The sequence below is a fragment of the Odontesthes bonariensis genome, chromosome 3 (genome assembly GCF_027942865.1).
Source record: "Odontesthes bonariensis isolate fOdoBon6 chromosome 3, fOdoBon6.hap1, whole genome shotgun sequence".
Taxonomy (NCBI): domain Eukaryota; kingdom Metazoa; phylum Chordata; class Actinopteri; order Atheriniformes; family Atherinopsidae; genus Odontesthes; species Odontesthes bonariensis.
In genome coordinates this window covers 21,978,112-22,002,172 of record NC_134508.1, presented here as the reverse complement: position 1 = coordinate 22,002,172, position 24,061 = coordinate 21,978,112, and the positions used below count along the sequence as shown (strand labels likewise).

The window sequence follows — 24,061 nt, the reverse complement described above, 5'->3', positions numbered from 1 at the left end:
GATTTCCTCATATTTAGCACATTTTCCTCACATTTGATATGGAAATTCACCTAAAACAACACTTTAAACGTACTTGTAAACATGTATAGGGCTCAAATGTCTAAATCTATATCTAAACATTAAAATGAGGTTTAACATTAGATTTAACATTTATGCTTAGATATATTTAGATTCAGATATAATATTTAGATTTACATATATACATGTTTATAAGTATGTTTACAGTGTTATTTGAGGTTAATTTTCATCTCAAAAGTGAGAAAACTGTGCTAAATATGAGGAAATTTAGATAAATATGAAAACATTTCAAAGCCATAACACCATTACTTAATTTGTACATTTGTCGCCCCATAAAGAACCCCCCAAAAAACAGGGCTGCACACTGACAACTCTGCAACTTTTCTCTCCAACCCCTTGAATTTTCACACACATTTTGAGCGCAGCTTCCCATCTTGCTCAGCAAAATATGTGACAAGACGACTGGTGACACCAGCTGACAACTGAGATCGAGCCTTTATTTGTGAAACTAGGATCTCTGATTCCTGTACAACGAACACAGAAAATCTGAGGGTTGTCGTGAAGCAACTTCCAGTATTATGTAATGCAGCTAAATGAATCATTTACTTCATAAACAGTGTGAGAACCATTTAACTAGCTGAACATGAGGACTTCCGCCCAACGTGACAAATTAAAACCACTTGACCACAGAATCTCAGTCAAAGCGGGAAAAAAAGTAAAAGAAAATTGGTTAAGACAGTATAAATAAAGTAAATCAAACCCCAGGACTTAAACACATGCAGGATGTAAATTAAGAGAGTTCCTTGTCTTCCTTATGTATATCAACCATTCTTTGTGATTCATAGACATCCTCCGGAGTTTGCCCAAACACGGCGGCGGTCCGTTTGATGAGGTAGACTCCAGCGTGTAAACCCCCGACATTGACCCAAACAGTGTGCAGCTTCCTCCACAGACCTCCCATCCTTGATATAGCCTGGAAGCAACATAAATCTTGTGAAAGCAAACTAACAAGTGAGACATTTGTTTTATGTAAAACAAGTTCTCTGCTTAGACGAATACATCTGTTCAAACGTGGTTTTTCCTTTTTTCCATGATGAAGACACTGGGGTTCAACACGAATTACTCATACCATTTTGCGGTTTCTGAGACATTATTTCAGCACCAACTGATGAGTTTGTTTAAACCCAAAGGAGAGCAACACAAATAGATACGAGCTTTAGTTAAATAAAAACCGAAATCATTGAGTAATCGCACAGTAAAGACGTCTTATGAGTTTCAGCACTTTAGGAGATAAACTCCACCCACTTTGTCACCCATGACATCATTTTTAAACACGTTCATCTTTTTCTAAAATTAATGTGTGATACTTTTGTAAAGCACATGGATTTAGATGCAAATAAAAGCACACTGCAAACAACTTTATCACATCAACATTACTATCACAGCATCACGTAAATAAACTGTCAAATATCTTAAACATCAATATCATGCGACAAATGTCCAATGTATCAATCAATTTCTCTGGATCAGTGCTTATAGTTTATTAATGAGTTTTAAAAAGTATTTACATGTATCACCATCACTTTCTCATCTTCACAAATCTTTCACACATCATAACTCTCGTCAGGTCCCATCCATCTAGTGGATCGTAAGAGTCATTGTGGGTTGTTTACCCGCCCAGCCATTGATGTGAGACTTTAGGGTCGGGGTGTGAGAGGTTGTGAAACTGCCTGCGGAGGTTGTCAAAGTTGCTTTGTTTGCAGCCGACACGTGACAGACCCCTCCTCCGTCTAGAGTGGACTTTTTTTCCAGTTTAACTTCAACTCCCCTCTATGGTATGGTGTTGCCTTGAGGCAACATGGACTTTTTGACCTTGTAAGAAAAAAAGGAGGCATTTTTGGGGGTGGTCTATACCACTCCTAACCCTTGAGACACCAATGAAAATGCAGATTGGTGGTCACATGCTCTACAGGAAGAGATTTTGAATCCTTACAGCCCATGCGGCCACATTTCAGATCACCACATTTCCTCTCTCTGAAAGTGTGTTTTTCACCATTTTTCGTCATTCAAATCCCCTCCAAAAAATCTGAACTTCATTCACTGGTGAGTAGAGAAGTATTTTCAATCATTTCAGGAAAACTATAAACATACATTATTTAGTAAATAACAAAAAAGTGTATGTTGCCCTGAGGCAACACTGTACCGTTACGAAATCATTTTTGACCCTGGTGGCCATAATGGTTCAAGTAAAAAGTGCATGAAATCTGTAAGAAAGAATGAAAGATGATTTAAATTAATTATATTAAATAACCCATGTATATATTAATTCAAAATGCATTTGTGTAATATTTGATTCACTTAAAATAAATGTTTTAATACAGGGAATGAATATAAATGTCTTTTGTGGGAAGGAAAAGACATACAAGGCACGGGTTGCTATGCCACCAGATGACAGTGAGGATGAGGATGGTGAGATAAATAGTGATGCTGAGGAAGAGGTGGTGGTGGAATCCCTGCAGGGAGAGAGTGAGGATGAGAATGAGGATGAGGTTGAAGGTGAAGATGAGGAGACTTCAGGAGTAGACAGTCCTCAGGAAGGCCAGCACAGGGATGGAGGTAGCATAGTAGATTGGTTCAGAGTAGGATAAATATATATATTTGTACTAATCAGTTTTTAATGTGTAGCACATTGTACATGATACAATTAAAAGTTTTGTAATGTTAAACATGGCTTAACCAGTTAGTTTCTGCCAGTTTTGATCAACACATATCTTACTGTTCCGTAATGGTAGAATGTTGCCTGAGGGCAACGGCTCATATTTGTAAATGATTTCTAAGGAAGAATGAAATTCATTTTATGTCGGGCACCACAAAAATATCTTTGTTTAAGTGTTTTGTTGAATTGGAAATTGTTTTTAGGAGATTTGATGTATCTTATATGTTATTAGATGAAATATTGTTTTTTGTTCCACGATGGTACAGTGTTGCCTTGAGGCAACAAATTTATAAAACTTTAATAGAATTTTTTTTTTTTTTAAAAACTTTGTTGATTTTGTTATAATAGTCCATTTTAAGCTAGAAAAACCGTACAAACATTTTTTTTGCCATTGGGATCATAATGCGTACCATAGAGGGCTCTTTAGAGGCTGTTCGCATTTGGCGTCAACATCCACCTAGCATACCGAGGCCTTAAGGTGGATGTTGACACCGAATGCGAACAGGGTCGGGCTGTGAGAGGCAGCATGTAGAAATTACGACACAAGCTGATAGTATCAGATCAGACTCGTCGTTGTTTTGATAACAACAGCAGAGTGGCATGTATCTATGTGTATCCAAAACACCGATGAGAGAATGGAAAGCTTGGGAGTCGCATTGGGAGAAACTCAGACATAACCACACACATTCACCCACACACAAGCAGTAAATGCTCTGGTAAATTTCCTGACGAGTTTCCTGTCGTCTTCCCCCGCTGGTGTTCCAGAGATTTTACCCAAAGTGTTGGATGAAATATCTCCGAGAAAGGTCCGGATTGAATGACACGGACATTTGTGTTCTCAAATGTCATCATTCTGGAACGTCTGTAGACTATTTCAGGACTCTGGTACGCGTTTGAAAATGGCTCATTTGTTTGTGGATAAAACATTGAGCGTTACCTTTGGGCTTGGTGCTGATCTCCGTCTCATTTGTTTAGTAATGCGTTTGACTGTAAATCAGCTTGGATCGATATTAAAGAAACCATAGCAAGGATGACTTGTTTTCAAGAAAAACCGACAGTACAGAACTTGCACTGTGATTCACTTTTTAGAGTAATTAACTGACACCTCCTTGAGATTTTTGTTTCATGTTACATGGAAATACTCAAATATCTGCATGAGCAATAGATACCTTGGCAAAGCATTTCTTGTCTTGGGTCAAGATGACAGCCTTCCCTGAGCCTGGTCTGCACACACGAGCCATTTCTCTTAGACAAGAGGGGTACAGCTCCCAGTTTTTCTTCCTAGAGCCCATTCTTTGAAGAAACAGAAAAAGAAAGCAACAAAATAGTCATTGTTCTTCCGTGGTTCTCTTGGCTTTATAGTATGTCTGGTGTTTTTGATCAGAGGTTGGATAAATGCAACAATTTCCTCTTCATGGACATGAATTTTTGTTATATTGCAGCTTTAGCTCATTACTATTCAAACCTAATTTTAAAGGCCTACAGAAAGCTGACACTACACCCAATACATAATGATAATACATACACAGAGGAACAATAATGATCATTGGACTCTACACCAAAACATTTCATAAACGCATGAAATTTGCGATTTTGAATTTGCCGCTAGGAAACCTCCTAGAAAATCCGTGTGACGTCACAAGTGCACTGTTTTTCCTGCCTGCCGTGTTGCCAATTTAGCGACTTTGTCAGAAGACAGAAGCACTGCAGGACGGCGGCAACCCGGCATACCGTCATTTCCTGTCAAAACGGCAGTTTCAAGCTAGCTACAACGAGGGTAGGTTCACTTCCTGTTTTCCCTATGATAAAAGGCAACGGGTATTTTATTTTGTCAAAATAACCGGAAGTGCGTTGCTCACTGCGGCTAGCTTTAGCAGCGCTGAATTCGTCGGAACAAAATGGTAAACAGCCGGTATTTTGTCAGGTTTTCAACACGTTGGGGATCTAAACGACTACTTTCTCTCCTGAAAAGTTGCAAATGTTGCGGGGACAGAGGAAGCAGAGAGAACTGCGGTCGGAACTTGTGTCTGTGTCTCCCTGTCCGCCTGCCTCCTCTCTGGTGAAATCAGCCGGAGCCATCCCGCCGTGTTCAGCTCCCTGCGGTGTGGACACTCAGGGGGAATCCACCTGGCGGAGAGCGGACACACCGCGGGATGGTTCCCTGAAATCAGCCGGGAGAGCGATCATCAAGAGCCCCGACGATCGCTGATTTCAGGGCAACGTGTGTCCGCTCTCCGCCAGGGAGACACAGACACAAGACTGCAGGTCTCTCTGCTTCCTCTGTCCCCGGTGGTGTGAGCTGCTGAGGGCAACACACGCACTTCCTATATCTACTCGCAATAAAAACTGCACTGAACCCAACGTTTTATATTTCCAAGCGACGTCCCGCGGCACACATCGAAATTTGCCGTGAAGAAGCTGTCCAGGTCTGGCAAACTGCTGGCTTCGCTACTGGAACTACTGGTGATTGTTCCAGCATCTGGCACTCGTGATGTCACGCACCTGTCGTTCCAGTTTGCCAAATTCGAGTCAAATGTGGTGATAGTTTATTGGGCCTAATCAGGACTATCCAGGGGCCTAAAATTATTTTAAAATCATAAAACAATTCCATGCTATATAAGGAATCGATCTGCCATTTCAGTTTTGTGCAAAAAAAAAAAAATCACCTTTCTGTAGGCCTTTAAGCATTCAATAATAAATCCACCATATAGTTAGCTGCTGTTTCAAATTCGATCAAAGCAACTAATAAAACACTGGTTATATTACAGCCAGCTTGTACCTACATTTAAGATACAAGATGCTGTACACATTGTTAAATCAACCCTATAGTTACTGTTCTGGTGGTACCTCTTCCCAAAGGGCATGTCAGTGATGATGATGTCAACAGAGCTGGTCCTCATGGGTAACTTGCACAGATCCCACTGCACAGTGTCAATAGGCAATCCAGATGTGCTGTTTAAAGCCAAAGAATGTACGTCATTACAGCGAGCATTAATTAAATGTTAAAGTGCAAGTGATAACGCCCCAGTGCAATATCACCCAAATGTCAAATGATTACAAATTTCCCTTGGAAATAGCCTTATCTCCAATGTAATATTTCCCCACATTGATAAGAAGAGAAAAAAAATACGTATGGGAAGAAAAGGACAAAATGGCTGACACACAAGGATGAAGATCCATGATGATTAAAACATCTGTGATATCTATTTGGCCTAGTGGCAGGACATGGTCACAGCAGCCAGGTGAATGTTTGGATGTCATCGATGTCATCAGTGGAGCACAGAGATGGAGTTTGACAGAGCACCTTTGGGGTTCAGTGAGTAGAAAGGCAGAGCAGAGCAACCCCTGATGCTCTCCATGCTGAGGAGGATCAATTCTGTTATCAATTATCCACAACAGTCCCGGAACTCCTTTAAGAAATATGTGATTTCCTGTAATCTAAGGTTCAAACTTAAGGTAAAAATAGAAATACTATAAGTATTGTACGGCAATACGTTTACAGTTAACATGACAATTAAATGATATTGCACGGGAGTGTACTTGACTCATGTGCATTCCCACATGTTCCTAGTGAGATGTCCAGCTGTTCACTCACCTGCCCTTCTCTGCCCTCCTTTTCTGGATGTGACAAACGTTATTTACAGTGCGGTTGACCGCCATGTCATTGTTGTCGCCAGCGATGTAGAATGAACTGTTAAATTCTATGGCACCCTTTAGAAGATAAAAAAAAAAAAAAGACACTGTTAGTAGCCAGCCAGTCTCCTTGTAGGAAACAACTTATATTTCTTAATATCCACCAAGAGCTATTTTTGGCAGAGTGTGGAATCCATTATTTCGACATAATTTCTGCTGTATTCATTCCCGTTGCTTTCCTCAAATCACTCATCACGGGTGTTGTCCTCTCTGTATTCATTTTCCTTAAAGGACACAGCTTCCATTTAATTCACAGTTATATTACAGTTCATTTCCACCAAGAGCTACGGTTTAATAATGTCCACTGTTGATCGGTTCATCAGTAATAAATTCCAGGCTGCCGATTCAGAATGGTGGGACTCTCTTCTTTTTAGCTTTAGGTAGCACCATAAAACTGATGACAGATGTTTATTCTTTTGGTGCCATCTCAGCAGAGGTCCCAAGCAATCCAAGCCGACACTATGCAGTGGCATGAAGACCCTGAAGACTACCTCAAAAGGAAATCCCCTGTGGAGAACAATATCTCCACGACAGCCCATGCATACCAACGCACTTTACGAATTATCTATTCTCTCTGCTGATCGGACTTAAGCTGTTCAGTTGTTGTGATGATTCCCAAAAGATTTTCAAAAAACTTTGGTGCTTCACACTGTGCCATAACTGTTGCTGCCGCCCAAAATCTTCAGCGGAAAGCAAAACAAAGAAAAATTAAGCTGAGCCGCACCATGCAACGAGCAAAAGACAGAAGTTATGCCTCACCTCCAGCGGTATTGCTCCGGTCCCACACATAGGATCAAGTATTATATCAGAGGCCTGAGGTTCACACAGCCTGTAAACAGACAACAGAGAAAGAATATTACACTGGTGTAATGAGCTTTATCTATTTTAAGAATTTAATCTCATTCATTTCTGGCAGAATATGACATCCATCATTTTCGCTGGGGGGGCTTACTTTTGTGAGAGTCTGAACATTCTACCTGTGCTTGTGTGGGTGGTCTAAAGGCACTCCAGCTTCCACAGTCCAAAGACCAATAAATTTAGTAAAATGGGGATATGAAATTGGCAAGAGGTATCAGACAGGCACTGGGTGTATCAACCGAGAAAAACACGAGACGCTTACTGCTAATCTTTGGATTGTAGCTTTTCATTTTTTATTCTAACTTTGGAACCAGCAGAAATCGTTTTGGCTTCCTAGAACACCGAGCCTGACTGTAAACACAAAATGGTTTAGCTACTGATAAATAAAGCCAACAGCAATTCAGTTTACACACAGCGTCGTCTCTAACTGATTTACAGCATCACTTTATCTGAAGCATCTGTCACTTTAACTCGTTTCGGTTGTCACCGTCACTTTGATAAAAGCCAAATGAAACAACAAGTCGTCTTGCTGAATGCTAAATACCTGAATCCTATCCAAGACAGTGTTAAAGTTGGCACTGCCTTACATTTTTATTTGATGTTTGTTCACGCTGCTCTCCCACTTTCAGAATGTTTTTTTTTCATTACGTGTTATAACCAATTCGGCAAGTTTGGATCCCACACTCAGAAAAATCTAACCGCAGCAAACACAGAGAGAAGAGGTGTGTGTTGGAAAGGTTCAGCTCAATTGACGTTAGGCCTTAAAGGTGGGGTCTGTGATGTTTTCTGGAGCATTTTTTATCATATTGTCTGAAAACCTCCTCACGACCCCATTGCACCCACTAAAATAGAATGTTTGGAAAAAAAAAAAAAACCTTTTAGTCCATTGTAGAGGGTGTAGCAAGAGGAAATGTCTGACCAATAGAAGTAATGATGAGAGTTACTTCTATTGGATTCTGACATGCCAATCAACCGTCAGCCCCCCTCCCCCTCCCCCCTCCCCCCTGCGCGTTCACAGACTCGTGACTCGTTCATGTGTTTTGAAGGCATGGTTTTGAGGGGTGGGCTGAAGGGAGAAGCAAGTGTAGCAGTCACAGTGCCGTGTGGATTAAGAGGCTTTGATACCTCTGACGATACCAACATTCCTATCGGGGGATGTTTACGTATGTGGATAAAACCCAGATCTGCAATTCTTCTCCACCAAGGAAAAAGAGACAGAAACTGCCTAATTTACAACAACCTTCGGCCCTTTAAAAGCTTTTGGGAGTGGAAATAAGCAACAGACACTTGCCATAAAATTGGAATAAGCTCAAAAGAACAAATAATCTTTCTGTTGGAAAGTACTATCTTATCTTGACCATAAATCAAAGTTGACACTTTAACACCCTTTTCCACCAGAGAATCGACCAGATGGCTACACACGAACTGAAAAGACTGCACTAATACTTACTTTTAGTCAAATCTTAAAACTGTATTAACTGTGTTTGATAACCTTATACAAGTTCTTTCAGGTTTCCAGCTTGATCACAAGACGCATATAGAGACAATTTGTACGATTCTGGCTTAAATATTGACTGAGAAATAATCTTGTTGGGAAAAGACAAACTCGCCGACGGAACAACATTGCCCCCTAGTGGTCTGTAGTGTTGAACATTTAAATCCCCACAGACCCAGTCAACCGGACAAGATAGATGCAACAATTTAACTTTTAACGATGTCCCTTCAGTATCTATTTGGTATTTGTTTGGTATCCCCATTGTTAACACAGAAAATTAACATTGTGTGGTTCGCTATTCATTTGTCACGACTTTATAGATATCCATCTGAATTTTGAAACTCATAATCGTCTGTATTATGTTGTGTGTTATTTTGATGTCTTTATATTGCAAGTCTATGTTATATCTTTAATCTGCATATCTTAACAAGTTGTGGTGTTTTCAGAATCACCGAGACAAATGTTCTATGAGACGGAGTAATGGAGAAATAAGAGTCTCTTTGTTATCCAGAAATCCCCATATAAATGCTGATCGCCTTACACAGACACCCAGGCAGACGTTCACCACAGTTCAGGCATATCATTGGCTGAAAGAGTAGTGTAAGCTTACGTCAAGCCCCGCCTCCGAGAGTTCAAACCACGGACCCCGCGAATCCAAACGCAGAAGAGAGAAGAGAAGAGAAGAAGGAGTTTTCACAGATTTGACACAGAGAGCAGAGCAGAGAACGGGATCAGATCACAGTTGCTCAGAGAGATTTGGAGATGACTTGAGAAGAAAACAAGAGCTCACCAGAGTTTTGGGAGTTTCCCATAATCTCAGGAGAGAGCGGAAAGACGACAGGAGGGACGAAGAAGATGGCAGAAGGACCCAAGGAAAGACGAGAAAGAAAGACCCTAACAAGGAAACAGATTGAAATACTCTGAAGATGCACGTTTTACGTGTTTTTGTTCGTCCATCGTCATCCCCGTCCTTTTACGTCGCACGTCCTAACCTCCGCCGTTACACGCCACCATAACCTTTTCCTACCAAGAAGCCAACTCCAAGCAACCTTTTATTAATCTTCTGTGAACTTAAGTTCGCTTCATCAGAGAAAGCAGCAACGGACCAACTCTGACACTCGGAGGATTTGATCATCCCACGGTAAAGCCCTCGGCACCATCGTTCCCGTTTCCCGGTGAAAAGAAGCAACTGAGAAGTCCGCTAAAGTCAGCCACCACAACCAGGAAGGCCCAGAGAGCGGAAGAGAAATCCCCTCGGACCCCGCGTGGCCGCTGCCGTGTTCCGAGCTGACTAAGCAGAACTTCAGCACAGTAAGACCGACCCGTTTTCACCTTAAAGTGGGTTTGATGGATGTCTCGAGGCTTTCACAGAATGATAAATTAATCCAAAATGTCAGTGTTTAGCGTCAAATAGTCAGCCAACCTGAACTATTTGAATGAATCCAGTATCTCTCCATTCCCATATTTTATTTTCCATTCACTAAGTGTTTTATATAATCACCCATATTCAATGCATCTCCTGTTTGTTTAAGGTTCATGTCTTTGATCATATCATTTTAATAAATAGTTCATATATCTATATATATGTTATAATCACAGATTGTGTCGTATGCTTTCTTTACGTAATGTCTGTCCAACCAAACGAGAACTTTCACGAAAGTAGCGAGATATTAGACTGATTATTAATTGATTATTAATTTAACATACCGTGATCGCAAGATTTTAACAGTTGTCCTCCCTGGACTGTAACTTAAAAACAAGTTAAAATACAGGAAGGTGGTGCCCTTTATTCGAGGTTTAAGGTTTATTGAGACTGTGAGAACATCTTATATATCCTTATATTTAATACATATATAAATGCCCAATAACGCTACACAAGGTTGTGTATTTTCAAAAATATAGCTTGCAGGAACCGTTTTTCCAAGATCTCAGACCCCACCTCCCACCTTTAACCGTTGGACACGTAAGACTGCATTTATTTTCACTCAAACTAAATGTTCTAAAAAAAAAAAAAAAAAAAGACGTATAAGTACAACGTATAAGTATCCGAGCTAATTTCCTGAATTAGAGATGGATTTGGTTTCCCTGCCTTTCACTGCCCTCAAACTCAGTGACACTATCAACTGAAGTGTGGACTTGACTTGCATGTGCACCACCAGCCTCATTTCATTTGTGGTGCAACAACAACACTTTATCCACGCATTGGGCATGCACGGTCGCTAATATGCCTATGGTTCCCAAACAAAACAAATGAATTTATCCAAAAATACATCCAATTCAAGACATAAGCGAGGTACATTTTAATCTGCTGATATAAACACAGTCTGGTAGTCAAGCGACCCGTGTTCTGAATGAAGTGTGAAGGTCATAATCTTTGTTTGAAAGGATAGAACAGATGCACTGATACGTTGTCACAATCTTAAATTACGTACTAATCTTTATGGAAAATCTGAGTTTGCAGAGCTGTCACTTGCCTCTTTTGTTACGGTACCTAAAATAAATACAAAGGCATGACGCGCACGTGCATCACAACAGAGCAGCATTCTTCTTTAGTGCGATGTACTGGATATACCTGTATTCACTCTAAGAAATTTTGCCTATCTCACAGTCAACCTACTTCGCTATCTTTCATCTTATAACACGCGATTAGCGTCAATAACGTGTCAGCACAAAATGCCTCACGTTTCGAACCGGGAATCCTCACAGAAATACAATTCTTTATTCAATTTGACTTAAAAACTATAACTGCTGACCCCCAAAAGAATGAGGAGCTCAAGTATAACCTGATAGATTCCTTGTAGAGTTCAAAAGAGGAAAAAAAGAGGAAATTTGCGCACCATTCAAAAGACAACAAGTGCTTGCACATTCTTCGCTGCAGCTCTTCCTAATTTTCAAACGAGCTGAGAGCACAGAGCGTGCCGGGTTCCAAAAATCGAAAGGCGCACCACCGACCGGAAGGCTTACTGGCTCCTCTTTCAGTCTACTTCACCTGCTGTGCTCACTCTGCATTAACTGCAACTCACGTAAGTCTACAGATAGCTGCAGGGTCAGAGAGCAGCTAGCAGACAGCACAGTAATGGCAGAGAAAGAGCAGCAGCTTAAACCGGTCACATCAAGCACAGATAGCTGGCAAGAAAAGGAGGACTGTATCAGAAAAGGTGACAACTAAAGCGTTTTCTGCTGGACTAGCGCTGCTTTGGTTTGTTTTGATGGGAAGTTTTCATTAGCATACTGCTCGCACAGCTATCTACATACATCGTGTGTTAGCAAATGACTATTTTTACCACCACTTCTGACATTAGCCCAAGGCCATCTCTCTGCTCTTCCAGTGGACTGGGGTGGTGCGTCTGCACTAGGGATGTCAAAATTTAAAAAAAGTCTTGACCGACCACTGAGCCTCATTAGTCGATTAAAGTCGGTCACCAAAAATTCTATAAGTGCCATTTATGATATCTGTGTCCTGTCGCGCGTCTTTCTCTGCCTCGTGGAACAAGTTATGCCCCCATTTTAGACTGGTTAGGCTCCCATCACACAACCAATGTTAGTTCGTGCCCTTGGTATTATACATTTTCCCCAATCATTGACCACTGGTTCTAGCCGTACTTGTGGAGGAATAAGGGTTTTGGGTAGAAAAATAATTGCTGTGCCTGCGCAGACACGCACAGCCACACATTAAGCACAACGGCGCCCTTCCACTAACAAGCTGGCAGTGAAGGTTGTCACAATATTGCCGTCAGGATACAATTTGCATTAGCCTACATGTGCTACGTGAGCTCTGCTGCGGTTGTTCTTCCATCGTGGGATGGCTCATGCTCACATAACATTTCTAAAGATATAGTGAGGTTTTTTTTTTTTTAAACCGACGGCAGAAAAATTCTAATCGGACGACGTTGATTCGGTCAACCATCGGTCATACGGTCATCGGTTAACATCCCTAGTCTGCACACGTCGTAGTGTTGTGGCTATGGCGAGAGCTCCCAGGGAAGGAAGTGGAAGTTTATTGGCTGCGTTTTCAAAGTCCAGCAAAATTTGAGAAATATCGGTTCATAAAATCCTTTATTAATTGCTATTAATCCTTTTTATTCCATGTCATTTTCGGCATAATCTGTGTCTTGTTGCGCATCACTAGTTTCACAAGACTAGTCTCGAGACATTGAGCAACGTTTGTCCTCCACTTTCCGTGAATCACTTTTCACAGCGATTACTGACCAATAACTGTTCAGCATTCTTCAAACTGCTAAATAAATTTCTCATGTCTGGATCAATTTACTCAGGCTCAGTTGGAGGCTAAGCGGACAAGTAGCACGTCAGCTGGCAGATGTAAATGAGACGTAAATACTGACTCTCTGTCCCTTCTTTTTTTAAATCAAGGCACAATTGGTAGAGTGACTAAATGAATCATTAATAACTGGTGAATCAGAATTCAATTTACTGGGAAATTAGTGCAGTTAGTGCAATTAGTGCATTAGTGGTCATGTCCACATCATTAAAAAAAAAAGGTGGCTATGGTTGCCGTGGATCTTTGCAGACATGGACAGGTGAGAAAATTTAAGTGAGATCGATATTTGTGCCAGAAAAACAGCCCAAAATAATTGGGATCAAATGTTTTATCCAAGAAAAAACCTTAAAAGAGTTACCTGAGCATGCCGTAGCACAAGGTGGAACGCAGAGTAGTGGGTCCAAAGTGACTGATGTTTCTTCTATGAAGACTCTCTTCGGTGAGTGCAATACCAATGAAAACCTCTTCATTGTGTATGTTGAGTAAGACCTGCCATGGAGGATGCATTATGAGAAATCTACAATGAACGCGAGCACATTTTCATATTCTATCATGCTGGAATGAATAGGTGGGGTTTAAAATCATTTCAAACTGCTCTTTTGACTTGGATCAACCGTCTAGGCTGATTTCAACTTCTCGGTTTTTCTCGGCCGTCGATAAGGACCTGAAAATCTAAAATCTTTGGGGAGTGCCACTTGAACAAAACCAGCAGTTCAAGCAAATCACATTCAGCTAAGAAAAAATGTCCCATTTTTGTTACTTTGTTACGTTTACTTTGTTAATCAATCAGCTGGTTAACAAACAACAGTCAGTTGAGCTTGCGATATCTCTGTTTATTATTCATAGAAGAAGTCAATTTTAGAGTATATTAGGCACGGGTGGCATCTCGTACCACATACTTCTAACTAGGGCTGGGCGGTATGGCCTAAAATGTATACCCCGGTAAAATTTGAGCCACTGACGGTATACGGTATATATCGCGGTATGGTACTTTTGTATATAAATTACAACAGAACAGTTTCTCAGTGGTTACCATAGCACAGGGGTCAGCAACCTGCGGCTCTGGAGCCGCATGCGGCTCTTCAGCCTCCCTTTGGCCTTGACAAAAAAAACCGAACATAGTAAAGAGTATTTCTTAATTCATTTGTATTTACATATTATTATTAGTTTATTTTGTTGTGCAGTTATCTTGGAGTTTGAGTTGATACGATCCAATTTTTAAAAAGCTAGACCCATTTCTAATTCATAATTTGTCAACAAAATATAGGCTACGTCACATCAACATCCCGCGCCTTTACCTGCTGGCAGCTTTTAGAACGTGTGAACCTGTGTGCGAAGTTGTGAACCCTGAATAGCCATTAAAAAAAAACAAAAAAGGAAAGTTTCGGAAGAAAATAGAGAGTTAAATTCAGCGTGGACATATTTATTTGCATTCACCGCCAACGACGCTGGCTTACCTGTATGCTTGATATGTGGAGAGAAAATATCGAACAACAAAAAATGTAACATTGAAAGACATTTTCAAAACAAACACTTAGCATTCGGTGAAAAATACTCAACCGAAGATGAGCGAAAGAGAGCAATTTCGGAACTGCTACGAAAAGCTGAAGACCGCAAACTATCTTTCAAGAAGTGGATCAGTTCTCCACAGTCAACTAGCACTGCTAGCTTTGTGGCAGCTCTGGAGATCGCAAAGAGGGGGAAGCCGTTCACAGACGGAGAGTATATGAAAGAGTCGTTCATGAAAATATCAGAGCATCTATTCTCCGACTTTAAAAACAAACGGGAAATTATTCAGAAAATTAGAGAAATGCCTCTCTCCGCAAAGACCGTCAGAGACAGGACCATTAAAATGGCAGAAAACATCAGCAGTAGGCAAATTGATGACATCAATTCAGCTCAAGCATTTTCAATTGCCTGTGATGAGTCAAGTGATGTAAACGATGTTGAGCAGACAGCACTGTTATGCAGATATGTAAACTCTGATGGGCCGCAGGAAGAACTGATTGAACTCATGCCGCTAAAGGGCCAAACACGTGGACAGGACATTTGTGATGCTGTTTTGAGTTGTCTAGAAGCGAAAGGAATAAACACCAATCACCTGGTGTCAATGTCTACTGATGGGGCACCCAGCATGAGAGGAGCACATAAGAGCTTTGTGAATTTGCTTCAAAAGTCACTGGATCGAGAGCTCATGACGTTTCACTGCATCCTCCACCAAGAAGCGCTGTGCGCACAAACTTTCCCCCCTGACTGTGTGGAAGGGATGAACCTCGTTATCAAGATAGTGAACAAAATAATTGCGAACGGGTTAAGCCACCGACAGTTTTGTTCATTGTTAGAAGAAGTCGACAATGCATATTCGGATCTTCTGCTGCACAACAAAGTCCGGTGGCTGTCCAGGGGAGAGGTGCTAAAACGCTTCGCTACCTGTCTGGAGAATGTGAAAACCTTCTTGGAAAGCAAAGGCCTCAGCTATCCTGAACTGGAAGACCTCGATTGGCTGAGTAAGTTCTACTTCATGGTGGATATGACAAGTCACTTGAACACGCTGAATAAAAATCTCCAAGGAAAGGGAAGCACAGCCCTGCAGATGCTGGAAGATGTTTTGGCATTTGAGCGCAAGATGACAGTGTTCGCAAGAGATGCACAAAAAGGTACGCTCTCTCACTTTCCTTCCCTAAGAGAGCTCAAAGAAGCGAACAATCAAATAAATTGTGATTATTTCCACCGTACCATCATTACAATGCAAGCTGCATTTGGAGAAAGATTCAGTGATTTCAGAAAGGAGAAGCCTACCCTCTTTTCCCCTGTCACACCGCTGGACATCGACCCATCCCTGCTGAACACAGTTGCATTCACCGGAGCAAGTAAGCCTGATCTAGAAATTGAACTGGCCGACATAACGGATAAAGATTTATGGGTAAATAAGTTCAAATCACTGACGGCGGATATTGAAGAAGTCGCCCGTCAGAAGGCTACACTCGTTAAAGAGCACAAATGGAGTGATATGGAGAAATTCCCCCACCCCGACAAACTTGTTTTTGAAACATGGAGTGCCATTCCTGACATGTATATTAACATGAAAAAGTATGCATTTGGAGTCTTGTCCATCTTTGGCTCAACATACTTATGCGAGTAATTGTTCTCAAGCATGAACTTCATAAAGAACAAACATCGTTCCCGCCTTGTAGATGAGAGCCTACAGGCCTGTATGAAGATCAAAGTCACATCTTACAGCCGTGACATAGGGAAGATCTGCAGCGAAGTTCAGACACAGAAGTCACATTAAACAGGTAAGAATAATATAATTTAATAAGCTATTATTTTTCCTGGAGAAAAAAAAAATTCAGACTCCAAGCTGATGTAGATTTTTTTTGTATGTTCAGGTGCTTCAGTTTATTGCTGGCTGAGCAAAAAACCCAAAGAGGACGAGAGAACACTGACATGGACTTGTCAAAAACGGTCCTAATTTTATGTTTCTTTTTAAAGCTCAGCTAAATGTTTTATTTTAAAGTGGGCTACTTTTTGTTGTATTCAGTGGTTATAACAGCTAAAATAAAATAAAAACGAGAACTTTTAAAAGTTTACAAGCTCTGTTATTTTGTGCGGCTCCCTACACATTTTTTTCGGCAGAAGAGGGGGCAAAATGGCTCTTTTGATAATAAAAGTTGAAGACCCCTGCCATAGCACCAAATAAACACTTTCAATCAGGATGTTTGCAGCAATATTAAATTAAATGTATTGTGCAAAACAGAAAACACAGGAAATATAAAAAATATATACGTTATATTTATATTTAAAAAATAAGAAAAGGTAAATTTCCTCGAATAAACTCTGTGAGAGAAAAGCCGCTGCCTCTTGGATAACGTAACTTTCATAGGCGCCTTCCACTTATTCAACATGCTCCAATATGCGTCATGTTTCAGACACCCCATTTGTGCATGTTAAGCTAACTGCTTGTTAATACGATAAGTGTTTTATTACTTTGCATGTCTTCCAAAAGAGAAAATAATCAGGATTTTGAGGATGTTACCGTTACACACCAGCTGAGACGCAGGGTAGCAAAACATTATGGGCGTGAAAACGAAACTTAGAAAATCGGTTGGGCGCATGCGCAAAACCACAAAGTAGCAAATCTCGACAAGTAGGAGAAATCGACAGAACACCGGCTTTGACTCGTTTCATATTCCGGAGCATGGTTAGCCCGCAGGTGGTAAAACAAATTACTCGTGTTACCTTGTCTTGCGATTACTGTCGCCCGGCATATCCAAGCGGATGTTCAAAACTTTGCATTACTGCCATCTACAGGACAAGGTATGGCAAAATAATCTCTACCGTTGGTGAAAAATACCGCGTAAGGTATGATACCGTGCATACCGCCCGACCCTACTTCTAACCTCGGTCATCACAGAGTGAGAACCTTGTTTACATTCATTTAAGACAGATACACGTCATCTGTCCATTGGTGAATCTCCAACATTCACCAAGTCAAACTTCTCAACGCAGCTATGCTTTTCTTCTCATCAACAAATGGGACCAGCTTATCTAAACGGAAAATGTTACAAAAAAACCATTGTTCATTTGATACGCCCCAAACTAAATATTGCCTCATATGAAAAATGTTTATCTCTTCTAGCAGAGTTGCTTTTGGCTACCGCACTGGAATTCAATATGTATCCACCCTGCCTAAACAAGCATGCCTACCTCTATGTCAAACTTGGTCATGTCTGCTTTCCACTGGAAGAATTCTTGCACAGCCCCACCAAAGTCTCTGGCTGCCTCATTAGAGGAAAAGCTGTGTTTGTCACCGGCCCTGTTGCACGTCACACGAAACTTGATGAGTTTGGTCTTGGGCACAGCCTCCTCCGCGTCTCTCTGGCAGGTCTCTGAGTCAGGCGTGCTTTCGGCCTTCGTGTCGCCCTCAGCTGCAGACGACTCCTGAGTTTGCTCTGGCTGCTTCACATCAGCAACGGCCTCGCCGCAGGCTTTTTCTTTGGTGGCGTTTCCTCCTTTCCGGTAGCCTTTCTTCTTCTTCAAGGTTCGATTTAGTTTCCAGACCTCAAGGGCATTACTCCAGGGAAGTGTGGAGGCAAGCTGCTGCAAGTCCAACAATGTCTCCTCCTGTACACAGTTAGCACAGTTACATGTCGACCGTGTAGTTTCACAGGACAGCCATCCTAGTCCCAGTATACAAGCACAAGAGCAGAATTCAGTTATTGACTGAGGTATGTTTGATGCAATGACGCTGTGGGCAGTTTTGAGTGAAGGTTCAAGGCATTCTGCCGCTTCTGACTTTGTCTGTGGGAGATCATCGTAGATCATGTAAGCAGAGGTGGGTAGTAACGAGTTACATTTATTCGAGTAAGTTTTTGAAAAAATTGTACTTCTAGGAGTAGTTTTAAATCCCTATACTTTTTACTTTTACTTGAGTAGATTTGTGCAGAAGAAACTGTACTCTTACTCCGCTACATTAGGCTACAATGAGCTGGTTACTTTTCTTTTTACCTCTTTGGTATTCTTCGTGTCATTATTTTTATACCCCCGCATACGCCTCATTTTAATGTTTTATTTTGACAGAGAGAGAGACTTCGGCTAAAGGATCTGCCACGTGACCATACTCAATCTCAGCGGCGGGACGGGTTAGCTTTACAGTTTACAGTTGTAGCAAACAAAAAAAGAAATAGATGAAAAATGTCAGAATCAACGGTCGGAAATGAAGACACAGACGAGGCCTCATACTGAAAGCACCTTACAAAGAGTGCAAAACAGCAGATACATTATGTGTCTTCTGTGTTAACCAAAACAAACGGACATTTCAGCATTTAGAAACTCAACATCTAACTTGATCAAAGAGGTAGCGGTAAGTTTCCTAAATTCGTTTTTTTCCCCCGTGGATAGGTAAATGTTTGTTTGTTAAACATATGTTTACATATGTTTTAAACATTCCCTAAGTCTATTAGCCTATTTTTTTTTTATTGAAGTTCTTGAATTTACCTGGATAATTATAATTTAAGCTATTTTGTAATTAATTAATTTATTTTATCATTGGATGAACTCTAATTTGCCTAAAGATGATTATTTTGTATTTTTGTCTGTCTGATTGAATGCTTGTGTTAACAAATAAATCAGACGTTACTCAACATTTACTCAGTACTTGAGCACTTTTTTACTCTTACTCAAGTAATTATTCGGATGACTACTTTCACTTTTACTTGAGTCATATTATTCTGAAGTAACGATACTTTTACTTGAGTACAACTTTTGGCTACTCTACTGTAAGGATAATTATTATTGTGTGCTTATAAAACAAGCTTAATTACTCTGTTTATTTGCTGACTCTGCTCAAACTAGTTGAGCAGGAAATCAAGCATATTTACTCTGTGTGAATTTCTTCATTGGTTTCTGCTTTGCCTATTTACAATGTGCATTATTCCTTGTCTTAAATCAATGACTAACAATATGATGGCAGGGCTGTTTTCGAACTAAACAACATTTTATAGACAGACTTGTAGTGTGTGAACTTTGCTTAGTGTGATACAAAGTAATTCAAGGGAACTGTGGGAAACAGGGTGCTCTGGTCTTCCCATGCCCAGCAGTGTTTCCCGCAGGAAATTGCTTAGTCAAGGTGGTGAGTCGTCGGCCGGGACCAGGGGTCGCAATTCAATGTTATCAATGCTGTCTTTTAATGTCTGAGCCTGGCAAAGCATTATTACTTCGGTTTAAAAAAAAAAAATAAAATAAAATCTTTTTTTTTTTTTTTTTTTTGGGGAACGTTGGCAAGGCGGCAGTGCGAGTTTGCTAAGGCGGCCGCCTTAACTATAATGCGCTGCGGGAAACACTGCCCAGTGAAACATTTTGTTGCATCTTGTCGCATAACCGCTGAATAACTATGCAATAAAGAAGGCTAGAGCGGGGAGGGAAGGCAGAGAGAGTCCGTGAGTGGAGCTGACAACAGGGCACACTCTCTGCTTTCTCCCTTTTGCAAAAGCACATTAATACCAACTTCTGGTTTCTGTCTGTTTATTCTGGTGTTTTGCTATTATAGCTGTTGTGTGAATCTAACATCTACCCACCTCTGCATGTAAGTAGAGCTGAATTCACGGTACGGACTTTGACTTTAAGTTACTTGACTGGTGATTTTGTCCAGCGCTTTGGTAACGCTGCTGTAATAAATTCAGAATTGTTTTAAAAGCTAAGCGGCAGCCTGGAAGTTCTTTAACCGACCACATGTCATCCTAACAGGTTGATTTTCAATCCCAATTTCTGATACGAGTAGCCGCCTGATAAAAGTTAAAGGAAAAATCTGTGAATGACAGCAGCTCAAGAGGCAATTCAGTTATACCAATATACACTTTAATGTTTTCAAGAAAAAACGTAAAATGCTCGAATTTTGGAGCCTGTGCAGATTGCCTTGGCTCATTTGAATCAAGTTGAGCACATTTATACAAGACTGATTCCTTCTCCAACCGCATTATATGGGTGTGATGGTCCAGTTGAAAGAAGCTCGACTTTGCTGCGATTTCGGTCAGACTGACATGTTTGGATGCATTTCAAAAGTCCACTGGTTGGGCTTTTCATGTAAACATAATACAGCTGCTCAAACTTACCTTTGACTCTTTGAACTGGTAATGATCATATTCCTCAACAACAACAAACAGATTGTCAACAGATCGCAGAAGATGGACCTACAAGATGGACAAAAACATAGTAAGACACGTAACTTTAAAATGCATGCTTTCTGTTTACTGGCATGCTCTGGTCATTAAAGCCATCATCACTAGACTCCACAATAACAGCTAGTAGTGCAATGCAACATGATGGGACATTTTGGAAAGAGCATGGGCAAGACAGATTTATACCAGGAAAAGTTTGTCAGTGGTGATTGGAAAATATATGCGGCCACGATCTTTGCTGATCCGTGCATCAACTCCAATCTTCTCTTTGACCTCCTCTGCAGCAGTGAGCTCAAACCCTGTGGGCACAGTTGCTCCGATGGTGACAGTAATGACGGCACCACTAGTGGCATCAGTATCAAAGGAGGAGGAAGTGGATGGATCCCCAGTGTCGGGGGTCTGCTCTGCAGCCCCATCTTCATAAGAGGACATGCTGTGGAAGAATCCGTGTACTGCCCCTGACGACACGCAGGTATAACTAAATAATAACTGTGACCACAGCTCACCTGCAGAAAGATTGAAGACCATACCGTCAGTGTTGTCTATTTCATATTTAGACATGTTGAGAAAAATTTACAAGGGACCAACTTAACGCTATAAAAAGCTATTATGGAACAATCAACATCTGACATCTTAGAATAAACACTCGTGTTAGTGCTGAGGAAGTAACCCTGTCATTAACTTAGCAGGCTAGCGTTAGCTGTAAAGAACGTATAAGTTGGTGGAATATAAAACAAGCTAGGAAATGTTAGCCATAGATACGTCTTTCACATTAAACCTCTGCCACACGTTTATGCGGACTCTTGAACCCACTGTTTGAACTGTAAAGCTGATAACAACCTGTAAGCCTCAGAGGGACCGGGATTGCTAACAGAAGTCGGACCAACTGACACACACGAGGCAACGACACGCTGTTTCCGCCTGACGGCAATAAACGACATTTCCGGTGTAAAATCTTCAGAGTAAAAGCAGCATTTTCCAAACTATGTTGTGACGGTGAGGAGTTCAACAACTCACCCATTGCACACTGACCTGTATTTCTCAATAATACACAGAAATAACATACGTGACAAGTGTCCGCTTGACGCGCGACACTACAGGCAAAAAAAAATGTTTTCCTCTACTGGTCAAGTTTGAAATCTACTTGACTCCTTATGTTGAACTTTATTGGGCTTTTTTTTTTATTGGCAATTTTCAAAAACGTATACTACATTGAATGGTTATTTTTTTTCTGAATAATAAACTCAAAAAAATACTAAAAATAAAAATAAATAATTAAATTTTTTGACAACAGATAATTTAGAGAATTTTTTTTGTCTAAAATAACTTTTTCTAACTATTTCAGTTCACATCTTTACGGACAATTTCTCAAAAGTAATTTTTCCTCTAACTCACAATTTTGTACTTCAGCACATGTGACACAAATCAGACTTTACACGTTACCATTTTTTATTAAAATTTATAGCATGATTTAGAAATAACTTTCTGCAAACATGGCGAAAGTTGTATGTTGGTGTTATACAAATGATCTAATTTACAAAGATTAGTAAATGTTTATATCAGAATACCTGATTGTTGCTAACTCACTGCATCTTGGTCGAAAATAGTTTCCTCTTCGGTTCGTGCCTGATTGGTGGACAGGGTCTGTCGCACAGCTGATCACCCGTTTCCTAATCCTAGGCTGAAACTTCCGGGTACAGCTCTGGTAGGCCTAATCGATCGACAGAGGGCGTCATTGTATAATACTCTGAGATGAGAACAAGAACGACGAACGAAAACCTTCCAACAAGATAAATACAAAGAACATAAGCACAAAAAATAAACCGTGTTGGCTGTCAAACTTCAAACCTCATTCCTGTTTCTCTGAGCATCAATTCAGGAACCTAAGGAAAATTTAGAGTGTAAGAATGGAGAAATGACTGAGATATATTGACAGTGCCCTCCCTTCTTATTCCTCCCTTTCATGCCGATAATTCTAGATAATCATTCACATTTAACTGGGAGGGTTGTCAGAGTGGCATTTTTTGAAAAAAAACATTTGTATTAGAATATAACGATTAACTTCAAGCAGCAAGATAAATAAAACCAATACTTGGATCATTCTAAAAAAGAAAAAGAAAAACATCAAACCATTGACTCCATGTGCAGCCACGTTTTGGTTGTTAAAGTGGCCTACAGTTGCATAGCAAACACCCTGCCATTGATTTTTTTCTTCTTCATAGAAACACTGTGTCTCATGGGTAATGCAGGGACCTCAGACAAGACTTGTGCCATCACTTTAATCTCCTTTGCCTTTTCATCACGCATGATTAATGAAGTTTATGTAGACAGCGATGATAAGAGAAACTGTCTTTTCCTCTGTGTCACATTTCCTCCTGTAATTAATTGCACCTCTGGGCTGTGGAAAGTTAAAGATATCTCTACCTGTCAGCAAATATAAGTGGAAGAAAAATGGAGAGGAGTTCTGTTTATTTTCTCAGTATGTCAGTGAATTATAACTTGGAACTATATATGTAGCTTTTTATCTTTTTTGCTTCCAAACAGAAAAATATGTCTGTGTCATTGCTTGCTTCGTGCCTTGCAACATCAGACGCAGTGCTTGTTGAAATATATCTTGTTGTTTTCTAACTTTCCGTTGCAAGGCAACTGATTTCTAAGTGTGAAGCCTGGCAGACAAGTGGGTGTTTGTTCATGATGGTGAACGATGGATTCCGCACAACAGATGGCTAGTGTTGCACAGTGTACAGTGATACATGGCAGAAAACTTTTGACAACTTAAAAAGTCAGACTTTTCTGATCTTAGTAGCAAATCTTAAGGTTCGCTACTTTGACAAAACATCTAAGCGAAAAAAAAAACACTGTTGACCTGTGTGAAATTCAGGTGTTAGTCATACAATACAAGCAAACCTGTGGGTCTCATCCGGAGTTGTAGTAAAATACATCATTTCATGACAAATAATGCATAGATATCTAGCTAAACTAAGACAAAGATCATACACGGCATAATGAGTCTTTCTCATAGCATGAATGCTTGATAGCTGACCAATGATAGTGCAAATGTGCATTAAAGTATAAATATACCCTTCTGCAACAGAAGTTGTCAGTGGTTTGGAACTTGGTCTTGCACTGTTGTAAATATAATAAGTTTAAGTAAGTAAAACCAGGTCAGAAGACCACAGAGGCTTCAGAGCCTTTGTGGTCTGATGGGAGGGGAAACACACAGAGTCATACGCTGAAATCAACCTTAAAAAACAATCTATATTTGTCCAGAAATAAAATGTGTCAGATGTGAACAGAAGATAGACACGAGGCCATCTTATGATGCC

At 40.5% G+C, this 24,061-nt stretch overlaps 1 protein-coding gene across 3 annotated transcripts; it reads right to left on the bottom strand.

The window, feature by feature from the left end:
- Nucleotides 1-494: 494 nt before the first annotated feature.
- On the bottom strand, nucleotides 495-22,349 carry thumpd3 (THUMP domain containing 3). Of its 3 annotated transcripts, none has more exons than XM_075460974.1 (10): nucleotides 22,304-22,349; nucleotides 20,922-21,241; nucleotides 20,670-20,747; nucleotides 17,767-18,183; nucleotides 13,418-13,548; nucleotides 7,187-7,256; nucleotides 6,330-6,445; nucleotides 5,582-5,686; nucleotides 3,904-4,027; nucleotides 495-991 (listed from the first exon to the last, which is right to left on the bottom strand). In XM_075460974.1, exons 2-10 carry the CDS (start codon nucleotides 21,165-21,167, stop codon nucleotides 809-811), a joined length of 1,470 nt encoding a protein of 489 aa, XP_075317089.1. In that variant the 5' UTR covers nucleotides 21,168-21,241; nucleotides 22,304-22,349; the 3' UTR covers nucleotides 495-808. The 3 variants fall into 3 exon arrangements, with proteins under 3 accessions (XP_075317089.1, XP_075317087.1, XP_075317088.1); XM_075460972.1 differs by lacking the exon at nucleotides 22,304-22,349 and adding an exon at nucleotides 21,576-21,651; XM_075460973.1 differs by lacking the exon at nucleotides 22,304-22,349 and adding an exon at nucleotides 21,549-21,625.
- Between the last annotated feature and the right edge of the window lie 1,712 nt (nucleotides 22,350-24,061).